This window comes from Haemaphysalis longicornis, unplaced genomic scaffold, assembly GCF_048455015.1.
Source record: "Haemaphysalis longicornis isolate Haplotype H1 unplaced genomic scaffold, Haemaphysalis longicornis Haplotype H1 scaffold_7, whole genome shotgun sequence".
NCBI classification, from domain to species: Eukaryota; Metazoa; Arthropoda; class Arachnida; order Ixodida; family Ixodidae; genus Haemaphysalis; species Haemaphysalis longicornis.
This window is the reverse complement of record NW_027526422.1, coordinates 180117498-180131239: the sequence shown is the minus strand read 5'-3', so window position 1 is coordinate 180131239 and position 13742 is coordinate 180117498. Positions and strand designations below refer to the sequence as shown.

Genomic DNA, 13742 nt, shown 5'->3' with positions numbered 1-13742 from the left:
AGAGAGTAGAGATGTAGGGAGAGAGAGCGTCGTGAAAGGAAGAAACTTGGATCGAGCGGGCGGGGAAAGCGCATGTTCGTTCATCGCCGTGGGGTTGCGTCGTGTGTTCTCGCATTCGTCGGCGGTTCGATGGGAGCTTCAAATTCACGGTCCGCCGGCCACCTGAACTTCGACTTCTCGCGGTTGGAGCGTTGGCATACTGCTGCCGCTTTGGGCCGTCGAAGGTTAACTCCGGCTCACGATTATCCGCCTGCCTGCGTCTGTTCAGCAAGTGGTTTGGCCCGCATGCGGATCTTTGCACATCAAGTAGCGTCAAACAGGGTTTCAGGATAACGAAAGCTGAGGGGAGGCAAATCTATTAGGTTAGCTAAGAGCAGGGCAAGTAAGTGGATTAAAACAGGCCATTCGGTTGCTTAGAATCGACGTCGCGATTCAAAAGGACAGCCACTAATCATCATCATCATCAGGTGCTGGAAGGACTAAGCATTGTGGCACACATGAACCTACGTGTTCTGGCTTTTTACAAAGCTTACAATTAACAGTATCACGATTCGGTGGAGCGAGCGTCCGATCCGCGCGATGTTTGTCGCGGCTTCATTAAAGCAAAGCTTTACAAACCTGGGACTCAGTTCTTTTGTACCTGTCAACACTGTTCAGCAAAACGCAAACATTGCAGTATTTCAGGCAAAACAGCAAGACATACCTGCAGTGTTATTTCATTTAAAAATAGACGCGGGCGTAATTTTTGCGTAATCAAGCAATAGACAACGCGTTAAAATAGTATTTTAACCCCAAAATGCAGAAAGGGCTCGTGCCTCCAAACCATAACAAAAGGTCCCAACAGATGGCCCGGAAGCAACGCGTACGCTGGAAATTTGAATTGAATTCAGCAAACCGCCCATATCTTTATCACACGAGGACCGAGACAGGAGGGGATTAGCGTGAGAGGTGGGCGGGAGAGAGAGAATAGGCAGTTATGTGGCAGATGCAGCAGAGGACTATCGTCTATGGACGAAATTTGCAGCGAATGAAGCAGATACGTGGCCAATTTTAAGGCGGAGCTTTTTACCTCTGCCCTTCAAGGGTTCTGTCGCGACGGTTGGGGTCAACAGAACATTCCGGCAAACAAATAAAAGAAGTTACTGGCCCCGCCAGGAATCGAACCTGGAATGAATAGAGAAACGGAGCGTTAGCTCGTTGTCTGACCGATTGAGCTACGAGCTCACGCCGAGACGAGTGAGACAGACTGTGCCTACGGGTTTACCCCCTGCGTTCTCGCCGTTGCCACGTGACCGCGTCACGCGACCGTTCGCGCCGCTGTGCGCTCCGCCCACGGCACATGTAGCGGCCGTGTGCGCACCTTGCGCAGAAAGAGAGAGAGAGAGGGAGACTAACGTTTATACGAGCAAGCGGTGGTCGTTGAGCAGTCACTCGGTGGGATGGGTTCACCTCAGTACAGGTACCCTTGGGCATTGCTGTAGCCCTGGCACACGTGGCCAGGTAGATGTGGTCAAGGCGATAGGTGCTGGTCAGCTAGCCTCGTAGAAACAGTTGGGATCGGGGTGAGCGACGGGGTGTCTTGTAAGGCCCACACCACGTGGTAGGCAGTGACAGGTGAGAGGGTACTGGGCAGAAGAAATAGAGCTGAGAATGGGTGCCTTGTAATAGGTGTTTGTGAGCCACGCCAGATGCTTCCTCCTTGGTTAGTTGAGGGTGGGGTTGTGGCAGGTTAAGGCGAAGGTTGTTATGATGGTGCAGGATGTCGTAGTAGCGTGACGGACCAGCGGGACTTGGAGGAGGCTGGGCCGTGGGTTCTGACCCGGCCTCAAGGAAATGCTCGGTGTGGAAAGGCGCGGGCAGCGGCGTGAGCCGTCTCATTTTTCTCGAGGGACGAGTGGCCGGGGGTCTAGACAATGTAGGTCTGGAGGAGGGGATTGATGGATGCGAGTAGGCGTAAGACGGGGAGTTAGATGCGACGATTCCTTGGAATCTGTAATAATTATATTGCATTCAGAGCCCGTGGTAGCGGGGACGGCTATGGCAATATCTTCGGCAGTGCTGGTTGACGTGGAGAGAGTCGTTAGGGAGGTGACAAGTGGGCCTTCTGAGCTGCCAAACGCCAGAACATGAGCCAAGTAAAATTTTATGGTGCCTATATTTACGAAGTTAAAGGCCTAAAACGTTGTTTTGCCTGCCATTTTAGGCACCTTAAACGCCCATTTGGAATGCTTAAAAATCGGGCCTTTATTGATTATTGCTAATACCGTATTTTCGCGCGTAACCCGGCCCTGCGTATAACCCGCACCCACACCTTCCGTCGACGAATAAAAAAAATATATCCCCGCGTATTGCCCGCATATTTTATACATAATAGGATGGACCAAATCTATAATCAAGGAACATTACACATTTACTTATGCAAAAGAACTTACCTAGCTGATTACGCAACCAGATGACTTGCGGCATACATTTTTTCAGGTTGGTATATTTTTGAGCTGTGTGTGCAAAATAAGCACTGTCAATAGGATAAAAGTGGCTTCACCGCAATGCCCAACGCGCGTTGTGGTGAAGCTGCACCAAAGAAAATACCTCGCGTAAAATCCGCACCTCTACTTCACCCCTGAAGTTTTCGCATTTTGGTGCGGGTTATACGCGCGAAAATACGGTATTTTATTATGTTAATAATAATATTGATAATATCGTGTATTGTAATCTTATTATCACCACCACCGAAAAAAATTTGCACCTCACCCCTACACCACATTAAAAAGTAAAACGCTCCTTGCTACAACTGATGAAAAAGGTACGCTACTGGTATACTGGTATTTAAACACGTTTTCTGCTAATGCACGGAGGTGACGCATCGGCACGCAGGCACGTTCAATGTGATGGGCGATTTCAGCGAGAGGATTGCAATGTCAACAGCAACAACAACCAAAAAAGGAAGCGGGAGAAAGCATCTCCCAAAGACGGTCATCACTCTTGGTGGTAGCCGCATTAACATAGGGGCTGCGCTGGAAAGTAGCTTCAGATCGACACTACATCTGTTTTCATTAATATATGGCCTAATTTCTTACTGTTGTATTAAAAAAAATGCAGGGAGAAACAGTATTTTCAATACACCGGAATTGTATTTGGTTTTTATCGCCGCTTTAAATCGCAAATAATTAAACTCTCTGAACCGGCTCGCGAAACGGTTCAGGTTGTGATTTAGCCGAACCGGAACTGAATCGGAACGAAGTGAATTCACCCGAACCATAGCCGAACCGGTATTTCTTTCGGTTCGACACACTGAAAGCCTTTCTGACGTCAAGAAAGAGCCAGCAAGTCACGTCATTACGTTCAAAAGACGACTTCAACACATCAGATAATTCTTCCAGTTGTACCTCCGTTCTCTTGCCTTCCACAAAAACCTACTGCATGGTCAATAAAATATCATGTTTCTCTAGATAACTTCGCATCGTTAATATAAGCGTTTTTATAGTATCTTTTACATGCTTGACAAGTTATATATAGACCAGTAATTTTTCTTGTTACGACGGGAACCGGCTTTATACAGTGCAAATACAATTGGCGCATTCAATTGCATGGAATGCTACCAGCTTCAATGATGTTATTGAAAAAACATTCAAAAGAACGTTTTTTGAGGGCTCATAATTTCTTTGCAATTCATTAGTAAAGGTATTGTCACTACACAGCGTTTCCTACCGGATAAAAAGGTGGCTGAAAAATCAGGTGTGATGATTGTGTTTTCAGCCCCAAACAAACTTCGACGTTCGCGCAACAAGGTCCAAGGTCCAACAACGTGTTGCTCCGAAACGGCAGTGCACGAGGCCCATAACGCTGCTAAACCAATAATTAACAAAAAAATTCCAACGGACGTACCCTGGTTACGCGCTAATCTGGAATTCGCCGCGTGAGGCAACCTTACCGCTTTCTATAAGTCCGATTCAATCGCCTAAGCCCGGCATGACTGCAAACACTGGAAGACGACAGGGTCGGAGCGCGAATACTTAGTCTGATATGCACGTTCTTTTTCATTCATTGTCGTCTTCACTCTTCGACGATAAACTCAGCGGGCTGAATAACAGCAAACAGGGCTCTTCACTTCTGGCGGGTGCAGCGTAGGAGTCAACGACACAATGCCGATAAGATTTCTGCTACAGAGAAGGTATATATACTTACTCAGGGTGATTTCGTTGCTTCGAACCGCGATAAAGCGCTAACGCCCCCGCTATGTACCCGGTTACCGCGGTAATATTGTAAAGGCTGTACCCTATAATCAGCACTGCCAGACCCGATATTCGATCCCTTTGTTGATGGTCGTCGCTCCCAAGTGTCACCTATCCAGGCCGCTGACTACAAAGAATGGGAAGCTGAGGCTGCGGTCATCCATATTCAGCGAAGGGACATTAAGACTACTCCAGGCCACTGGCAACGCAAGCAGCAGTCGTGGCCGAAGGTGCACCTGATCAACACCGCACTGCGTATTTTCAGGTGGGTCTTTTTGGAATTTTAGTGGTAATTACACACTATACCGCTACCTGTGGCACAATTTTCGGAGCCAAGCCACACGGTGTGCTCGAAGACAAGGTACGCCTAAGTGACCAGTCTGTTAGGTGAGACTCTCGAGGCCAATTGCATTGTATTATTTACCTTTGAGCTGTTAGGAAGCTAATGGTAAATAAGGTGGTGAAAAGTTATTTAGAAATTTGTTGTCCACGTAAAACTATAATTTGTGGGATTCTCTGAGCGGACATGAACGGCGTTTGCGCGCGCTCTCCTGACGAGTACGTTCCCCCTCCCACCCGGCTACACCTATTTAATCCCCAAAACTCCCCACCTTGCTGCTGTTGCGGGGAACCCAGAACGCTGAGGAATACGGTAGGTGGGTGCGACAAATCCACACGAATCCGCCCAACCTTCACATTTTCATATCAAAGCATTGGGGGCAGCCTGTCGACCTCCGGCCTGGCAAAAAGAGCCGTTAATGCCACCAGTCTTAGCTGCATCTTACACTGAATGTAATCGCTACAGCTGAATATAACAATCTGCCCACTGTGCACGACGAGGATGAATCCAATCACGATTATGAGAGCGCCAGAGATTGGTATGATATAACGTTGCCTATAGAGAACATTTTGACGCGCATTTCTACGCGCCTTTGAAGACGATGCAGATGACGAACTCCTCGTGTACTTGCACCACCTTTTGAAATGCAGCTCGAGCGGCCGGAAAGGAGCCCTTCATCATGACAAGGAGGAAGCCTTTTGGCCAAGTCATCGACGGCCTCTCAGCAGGTCCCAATTCAGATCCGGATCTCTTCAGGGAAGCCCTGAAGTTCCGCGCCAAGAGCGGCGACATCGTTCAGCTCGCCTACCCAAACTCTGGAACGCATTGGGTAATCTACGTAATGCAGCTAATACTCAAGAGAGGAGAACCTGTTGGGAGCTACGAGGAGTTCGTGGCCAACATGCGCTACCTCGGAATTGTGGATTTCAAACGGTGGAAGCCGAGCCTGCCCGTGAGGATATTCTCGACGTACCAGATACCGCGAAGAGATACGATGACTAAGGAAGGGAAGTACGTGTACCTAGCGAGAAACCCGTGGGACGTTTGCGTCTCTTTCTTCCACATGACGACCAACCTAAGCCAGTACCGCTTCCAAGACGGAACCTTCGACGATTTCTTCGAGGCGTTCATTGAAGGCGACTGCGCCGGCCACGGAAGCTACTTCAATCACGTAGCGTCGGGCTACGCCCTGAGAAACGAGCCCAACGTGTTCTTCCTCACGTACGAGCAACTGATGGCGGACACCCGTGGCACAGTTCTGAGGCTGGCCCGCTTCTTGGGTGACAAGTACGCTCGAGAGCTCGAGCAAGACGACGGGATGTTGCAGATGCTGCTGGACAGGTGCACTGCAGACAGTATGAGACCGTTACTTGTGATAGACCTTGGCGGCAATTCCAACCACCAGGTAACTATTTGTGTATGCACAGTTCAGCCGTAGATGATGGTATAACGTTTCCAGGTAACGAGGGAGCTGTCTCGGGGGTCTCCACTTTAATTCTGGGCCAATGGTGTGCAAAATGCAGCGAGTATTTTGCAAGTTACTCAATAGATGGTTTCTTTCTGTCACCGCCAGAGGTCGGCAAACTCACTCATGAGTCCACTCACTCAGACTCATTTGGACTCAAACTCACGCGTGAGTTTGAGTTTGAGTGAGCGCGAGGCTAGTGTGGCATGGTGAGTTTGAGCTTGAGTGAGTTTGAGCCGAGTGATCACGACTGAGTTTGAGTCCGATTGAGTTTGAGTCCATTTTGAGTTCTGAGTACATTTTGAGTTTGAGTCCATTTTGAGTTCTAGTACATTTTGAGTTTGAGTCCATTTTGAGTTCTGAGTACATTTTGAGTTTGAGTCCATTTTGAGTTCTGAGTACAATTTGAGTTTGAGTCCATTTTGAGTTCTGAGTACATTTTGAGTTTGAGTCCATTTTGAGTTCTGAGTACATTTTGAGTTTGAGTCCATTTTGAGTTTGAGTTCATTTTGAGTTCTGAGTACAATTTGAGTTTGAGCTCATTTTGAGTTCTGAGTACATTATGAGTTTGAGTCCATTTTGAGTTTGAGTCCATTTTGAGTTCTGAGTACATTTTGAGTTTGAGTCCATTGTGGTTCTGAGTACATTTTGAGTTTGAGCACATTTTGAGTTTGATTACATATTGAGTTTTGAGTACATTTTGAGTTCTGAGTTAATTGGCGGTGAGCGCGACCACGGGCGGCGCTGCGGAGCGCGCCTCCGTGACGTCGGCTTAGGGATTCTCGCATTTGTCGTCTGCTTCACTCGGGCTCGCTCTCTATGCTGTTTCTTTTCGCGCGGTTGAGATTTTGTGCTTGTCCGCAGCAGATCTCGCGAATGCGCAACTTTTTTTTTCGTAACAAAAGACTTAAAATAGCGTAAACTAGCTCAAGGCGTGATTTTAAGTATAGTTTTTGATACCGCTCCGGAAAAAAACATTGCCGGCGTCGCCTATGCATTGCTGCGAAGCTGGTCCTGTGCGGAGCGCGAAAAGTCGGAGCTAGGCGTCAGCCTCTGTGTTCAGCAGTCTTTCGAACAAAGGTAACAGCCGCAGGCTGACAACCGACAACAGCGAAAATGGAAGACCAAAACAAATTCCAGGCCTTCGGGGCTGTCGGCTTTGGCAGAAGGCATTACGATTCCAGCTAATCGCATGTAAGGTAAAACAGATTTGGCAACCTTGCCTAACACTCGAAACTATTGTATCAAGTCACTTTACGTTGTCACGGCATGGAAGTGTGCCGACATGCACTATGGGGCACAAATAATGTAGGTTGATTTCCAAATAACCTGCTGTGTGTATAGGCGCGTGCTGGTTTTCTACCTGGCTTCTAATTAGTATGCAGGCTTATTGAGCAAAACGAGTTACCTGTAAGGCAAACATACAGTAAGGCTATGTTTTATCATATTTGGAGGGATATTTCGGTACATTTGCCACAACCATATCATCCCAATATTCAGACAGGCATTATAGTAAAACTGCACTGAAGAGGGGGAGGACCAGGAGGAGGAGAAAACAGTAAAATCGAGCTGGTTAGTGGGCAGGCTCTTCAGTCCAAGACGAGAGAGTAAGATTCATTCTTCAATTCACCGAACGTCATCCCGAGCAGGCCAGGACTTGTTCTTTGCGACTGAAGGGGTTGGAAAATAATAAAGAGCTGTCGGGACATATTCATTGGTTTCGAATTGTGTTATACTGAAAATTGGCATGTATACTTTTGTTGCGTTAGTTAGCAAGTATATCAAGTTTTCAACACCGTAATCATGTCAGAACTTTTTGGGTTGAGATTGAGTTCGTTACGATATCGATGGTTGGATAGAAATTAGGTGCACAAAAGCCGCCTTCGAGTACTGTGGACAACGTTATCTGCGCCGTAGCACAGATCTTATTGCATTGAATATTCACACGAACTTTGTGAGCCTCGCAAACATCCCCAAACCTCCTAGGACGTTTAGGACGGTGCATAAAATGAATGCGTTGGGCACAGAAGAAAAAAAAAAACGTTCATCTAACAACAACGAAAGAAAGAGAAAACACCCGTTTTATTTCCTGCTGTGCGACCCGCTGCTTGATGCGTAGCATTAGACTCTTGAGTCTTCATAAGAGAATCTCAGAAATAGTTAAGGGAAGCCTACGCATTTGATTACTTATCGAGGAGCTCTGAGCGCTGAAACTCGCAAATACGCTAGATAGGACGAGGGCGAGTTACGTCTGAGCGATGTTCTCTGAAAGTCGCGATCTCTCTCTCCTCGTGTGTTGTAAAATTGTGCGGGACAAAGCTTGAAATTATTCAGAGCCGTCAGAATCTGATTGAAAACACGCTTTTTAAAGCACCTAAACATAAAAGCGGGCGATTTCTAGCAAAGGCACTGCTGCCAGTCAGAACCGGACGACCGCGGCGCGGGTGTAGCAGCGCGGCGAATGTAGCAGACGACAGCGGAGCGGGTCCCTAAGCTGACGTCAGATCCAGGGGGCGCCACTCAAACATCTCACCGCCAATAGGAGTTTTAAGTCCATTTGGAGTTTGAGTACATATGAGTAGCCTAGCAGGCAGCTATGGTTGGCTGTTAAGTTTTATGCGTCACTGTGGGCTCGGAATTCAAGTTACCTGCGGGTATGGCACCAATCGCGATCTGCATGATCGGTTGGGAGGGAGGTGGTGTGTGATTTTTTTTAGTTTCTTGTTGAATTTTTATGGCCATAAGCACTTGCTGTATACCTAATTTTCGCGGCTGGGCGCGTGAGTGATAATTGACTGGTGAGGTCATAAAAAAGGGTTGTCTTAACTTTTCCTCCTGACGGATCCACTAAGAGCGTGGGAAAGGGTGGTGGGAAAGCACACGGCGGCGCTGGCGTGCTGGTTGTTCGCCTGCTACTGTTAACGGCTTGATATACTAGGGGTCACAAAGGAAGAGGTGAGAGCCGGGGGGAAATGGGGGTGGGGGCTGTCCTTTCTACTGTTTCAAATGAATTAGCTAAATTGACTGGGCAGCGCCCCTTAAGACAGAATAATGACCACATTAGATTGGGTGAAAAGTGAAACTGATGAGGCTAAGGCGTGTAAGGTATCAGATGAAAGGTCCGAATTAACGGAATCACGCGGGGTAAATAAAAAAAATGCTTCCTGATTGTAGTCATCAGGCAGTCATAATGAGTCATAGATTGGGTTAAAATTCAAAATGACGCTGCGAGGGCATGTGGGGAATCAAATTCAAGGTCTCGATGTGCGGAATCCTTCGGGACAAACATGAGATATGGATATATCATGACGTAGTCATGGTAAATTAAAGATTCGGTTAAAATTCAGGTTCATGACGCTAGGGCGTATCAAATTAAAGGTCTCGATGAGGGTAATCACGTGCTTCCTGATTATTATCATGACATAGTCAAAATGGGTCATAAATTAGGTTAAAATTCACAATGATGCCACTGGGTGTCCGGGGTATCAAATTGAAGGTTCCGATAAGGAAAATCACGTGGGACAAAAATGTGGTAGGACTAACCATGACTATCATGAGATAGTCATGGTTAGTCATTGATTGGTTTAACGTTCAAATTTATTCCGCTAGGATGTGATGGGTATCAAATCAATGGTCTTGATGAGCCGAATCACGTGGGAGAAATACAAAAATGCTTCCTGGTTATAACCATTAGATTGTCATGGCGAGTCTTATATTGGGGTAAAATTCGAAGTGACCCCGCTAGGGAGTGTAGGGTATCAAATTTACGGTCTTGAAGAGGGGAATCACGTGGTACAAATAAAAAAAGGCTTCGTAGTTCGAATCATGAGATGGTCATTATGAGTCATAGATGGGGTTAAATTCAAGGTGAGGCCGCTGAAGCATGTGGGGCGTCAAATTGAAGGTTCCAGTTAGGGGAATCATGTCGGACACCTAAATATTACGTCCTGGTTACAGTCATGAGTCATGGTTAGTTTGACTGGTATGAATTCCATACGACCCTGCTAGGGTGTGTGGGGTATCAAATTAAAGGTCTCTTAGAGGGGGTCACGTGGGACAAATATGAAAATGATTTCTGGTTATAATTATGAGGATATCGCAAAAGGTATACAGCAAAAGGTACACACTCTCACTCACACTCTGACTCACACTCACACTCTCACTCTCACTCTCACTCTCACTCACACTCTCACTCTCACTCTCACTTACACTCTCACTCACACTCTCACTCACACTCACACTCTCACTCTCACTCACACTCACACTCTCACTCTCACTTTCACTCACACTCACACTCTCACTCTGACTCTGACTCTCACTCACACTCTCACTCACACTCACACTCACTCTCACTCTCACTCTCACTCACACTCACACTCTCACTCACTCTCACTCTCACTCTCACTCTCACACTCTCTCACTCACACTCACACTCTCACACTCACTCTCACTCTCACTCACACTCACACTCGCACTCTCACTCTCACTCTCACTCAGTCACACTCACACTCTCACTCTCACTCTCACTCACACTCACACTTTCACTCACACTCTCACTCTCACTCTCACTCACACTCACACTCTCACTCACACTCACACTCTCACTCTCACTCTCACTCTCACTCACACTCTCACTCTCACTCTCACTCACACTCTCACTCACTCTCACTCTCACTCTCACACTCTCTCACTCACACTCACACTCTCACACTCACACTCTCACACTCACTCTCACTCTCACTCACACTCACACTCGCACTCTCACTCTCACTCTCACTCAGTCACACTCACACTCTCACTCTCACTCTCACTCACACTCACACTCTCACTCTCACTCTCACTCACACTCTCACTCTCACTCTCACACTCTCAATCTCACACTCTCAAACTCTCACTCTCACTCTCTGACTGTCTCAATCTCTGTGAGGCCATGTGAGTTCTGAATTCATTTTGAGTTCAGCCCATTTTGAGTTCTGAGTTCATTTTGAGTTTTGAGTACATTTTGAGTTTTGAGTCCATTTTGAGTTTGAGTACATTTTGAGCTTTGAGTACATTTTGAGTTTTGAGTACATTTTGAGTTTGAGTACATTTTGAGGTTTGAGTACATTTTGAGTATTGAGTTCACTTTGAGTTTGAGTACATTTTGAGTTTTGAGTCCATTTTGAGTTTTGAGTTCATTTTGAGTTTGAGTACATTTTGAGTTTTGAGTCCATTTCGATTGAGTTCACTTTGAGTTTGAGTACATTTTGAGTTTTGAGTCCATTTTGAGTTTTGAGTTCATTGTGAGTTTGAGTACATTTTGAGTTTTGAGTCCATTTTGAGTTTGAGTACACTTTGAGTTTGAGTACATTTTGAGTTTTGAGTACATTTTGAGTTTTGAGTCCAAATTGAGTTTGAGTACATTTTGAGTTTGAGTACATTTTGAGTTCTGAGTACATTTTGAGTTTTGAGTCCGAGTGAGTTCTGAGTTTTGAGCTCAATGTGAGTTTGAGTTTGAGTGAGCGCAGATGTGCTGCTCAGCATTGAGTCTGAGTTTGAGTGAGTGGTGATTCAAAAAAAAATTGTGAGTGAGTTTGAGTGAGCCGCGCCAACTTTGCCGAGGTATGGTCACCGCGAAGTGGTGAGCCATGAAAGAAGCGTTTGTTTTTGTGTAATACACCTTGCTGTATTTCGCCTGGGAGCGACGCCAAATCCGCAGTGTGTTAAATGCACTTGTGTCGAAAAAGTTGAACTCATTTTATTAGAATGTGCGGCCTACATGGAAACCAACATCCCACTTCCTTGAAAATATTGAACGTCTAGAACAGGGAGCACTAAGCCTTTTAGACTTTCTCTGTGAAAACTTCCTGTTCACGTACATTTAAACACACTCGCCTCTACCGTTTTATGCTGCAGAGCAAACATTCGCAAAAAAAAAAAAAAAAAACTCTCAGGATTATTTTAGGACCATGGATTTGTCCCTCGAAGCAGCGCCAAGCTCTACGGAGTTTGTTCTTTTAGTTGGATGACATTGGCCTAATTTCAATCAAAATCGTAAATTATGTGACACAAGCTCAGAACAGAAATCAAAGGCAAATGCGTTATCGCGCCAAGTCCACGACAGCGTTTTTTTCTTTTTATTTTCTGCCCAGCTCTTTCTATGGCCTTTTCTTCTCCCATCCCCAACCCATAGCAGAGAAGCATGTAGGCGACTGTAAATGCCGGTGAACGTACCTCTCTGCTTTTTCAATAAAAAGCCTTCTCTCTCTCCTCTCTCAAACCACCAGGAATGGGAAGACACCATGCGACGCGTAGATTCATCCTGCAAAGAGGGACATGGAGGTGACAGGAAAAAGTACTGCCTGGTAAGAGAGGCCAAGGTTGGAAGCTGGAAGGAGTACTTCTCACCAGAGCAGCTTCGGCGCCTGGAGGCCAAGTTAACGGAAGAGGAGAAGACGTCTCCATTCATGGACCTTTGGAAAGACATACGAGAACAGGCTCTTGCTGCGTCCCTGAAAGAGTGACTCGTGAAAACGGGGCGCGCAGAGTATTGATGGTATATGGAATACAGGGAACTGTGGAATTTCTGCCCACTAAATTTCAGAGCAGCCAAGAGTTAACATTCTCCTGGGCAAAGGTAGCACAAGGCGCTCAAGAAGTAATAAAGATTGAATATTTGTCGCATTGACTGCGTGAGTTTTGTAGCTCTGAATATCGAATACCAGGCAGTCAAGTTTTTTTGGAACATTGTATGCACCATGATATGGTGCATGCACACCACCATAGCGCTCACTGGTTGATGATTGGCGCAGTTTTGGAGGCTTGCACAGTGGCGTGTTCAAACCAATCTCTTCATACTGATACAAAAGGTCATGAACGAATTCCATATTATTGCAGTGCATGCCTAATTTATCGAGTTGTGTTGGCTGCTAGGTAGGCTGGGCTTTACGCACTGCTCAAGACTAGAACAATTGATCATAGGAGTGCGCGCACGAGAGAGGTGAAACGTTTATTGAGCTGTAGCAGGTAGGAATGGATCCGTAGTTCAGGAAGCCATGTGTTGAGCCCACTGTCGTGGCCCGCGCTGTCGTAGTCAACGGTATCTCCCAGTGCTCAGGGGAAAGGGCATTTGCAAGTGGTGGTAGATTGGAGTTTTTCGTGCTGCCGGAGCAGAGTTGGTTCCTTTAGAAAGCGGGGAATAGCGGACATTGGTTTTTACAGCGGAGCTGTTATGCGGAAGTTTCCTGGAAATAGACGCGTGTGTAGACCGAGCGCGTATATCCAAATTCCTCGTAGCGCCGATAGAGCTGAAGATAAGTGTACTGTCACGCATAGGCGTCAAGTACGTGGGGGCAGCGGGGCACCCACCGAACTTCTTCGGAGGGGGCGACGCCCCAACCGGGTAAGTTCTTGTGCACCAGTGGCGTAGCCACGGGTGTGCTGGCTAGGTTTAAGCACCGGAATTTTTACCGCAGGCACCGTGCTCCCTGCTATGAGCTTTACGTCGCGTGTAAACAAAGGCGCGTATCCTTTGAATTTGTCGCTGTTAGAAACATTTGCGTCTCGATGCCAGTCCGTCGTATGGGAGCTCGCAAAGAACGAAGCGCCTCAGTCAGGATGATTGCGGAAGGCTGCAGCCTCCAAAGCGATGGTAAGGTAAGCGCGGGACGCCAAACCCGTGCATGGTCCTTTTTGTGTGGTTCTGTATCAGTCTCCCAAATACCAT

At 46.7% G+C, this 13742-nt stretch overlaps 1 protein-coding gene across 1 annotated transcript; it reads left to right on the top strand.

Annotated features, from left to right (window-relative positions):
• The first annotated feature begins 4192 nt into the window (after positions 1-4192).
• LOC144147294 (sulfotransferase 2A8-like) lies at positions 4193-12686 on the top strand. The gene is made up of 3 exons (XM_077679391.1): positions 4193-4497; positions 5223-5977; positions 12304-12686. The coding sequence occupies exons 2-3, from the start codon at positions 5252-5254 to the stop codon at positions 12538-12540; spliced, it is 963 nt and encodes a 320-aa protein (XP_077535517.1). The 5' UTR covers positions 4193-4497; positions 5223-5251; the 3' UTR covers positions 12541-12686.
• Positions 12687-13742: the final 1056 nt, after the last annotated feature.

Coding starts and splice junctions, on each gene's coding strand:
- LOC144147294 (XM_077679391.1), top strand. CDS start 5,252: ATGACAAGGAGGAAGCCTTTTGGCCAAGTCATCGACGGCCTCTCAGCA. Junction 5,978..12,303: donor GCGGCAATTCCAACCACCAG/GTAACTATTTGT, acceptor TCAAACCACCAG/GAATGGGAAGACACCATGCG.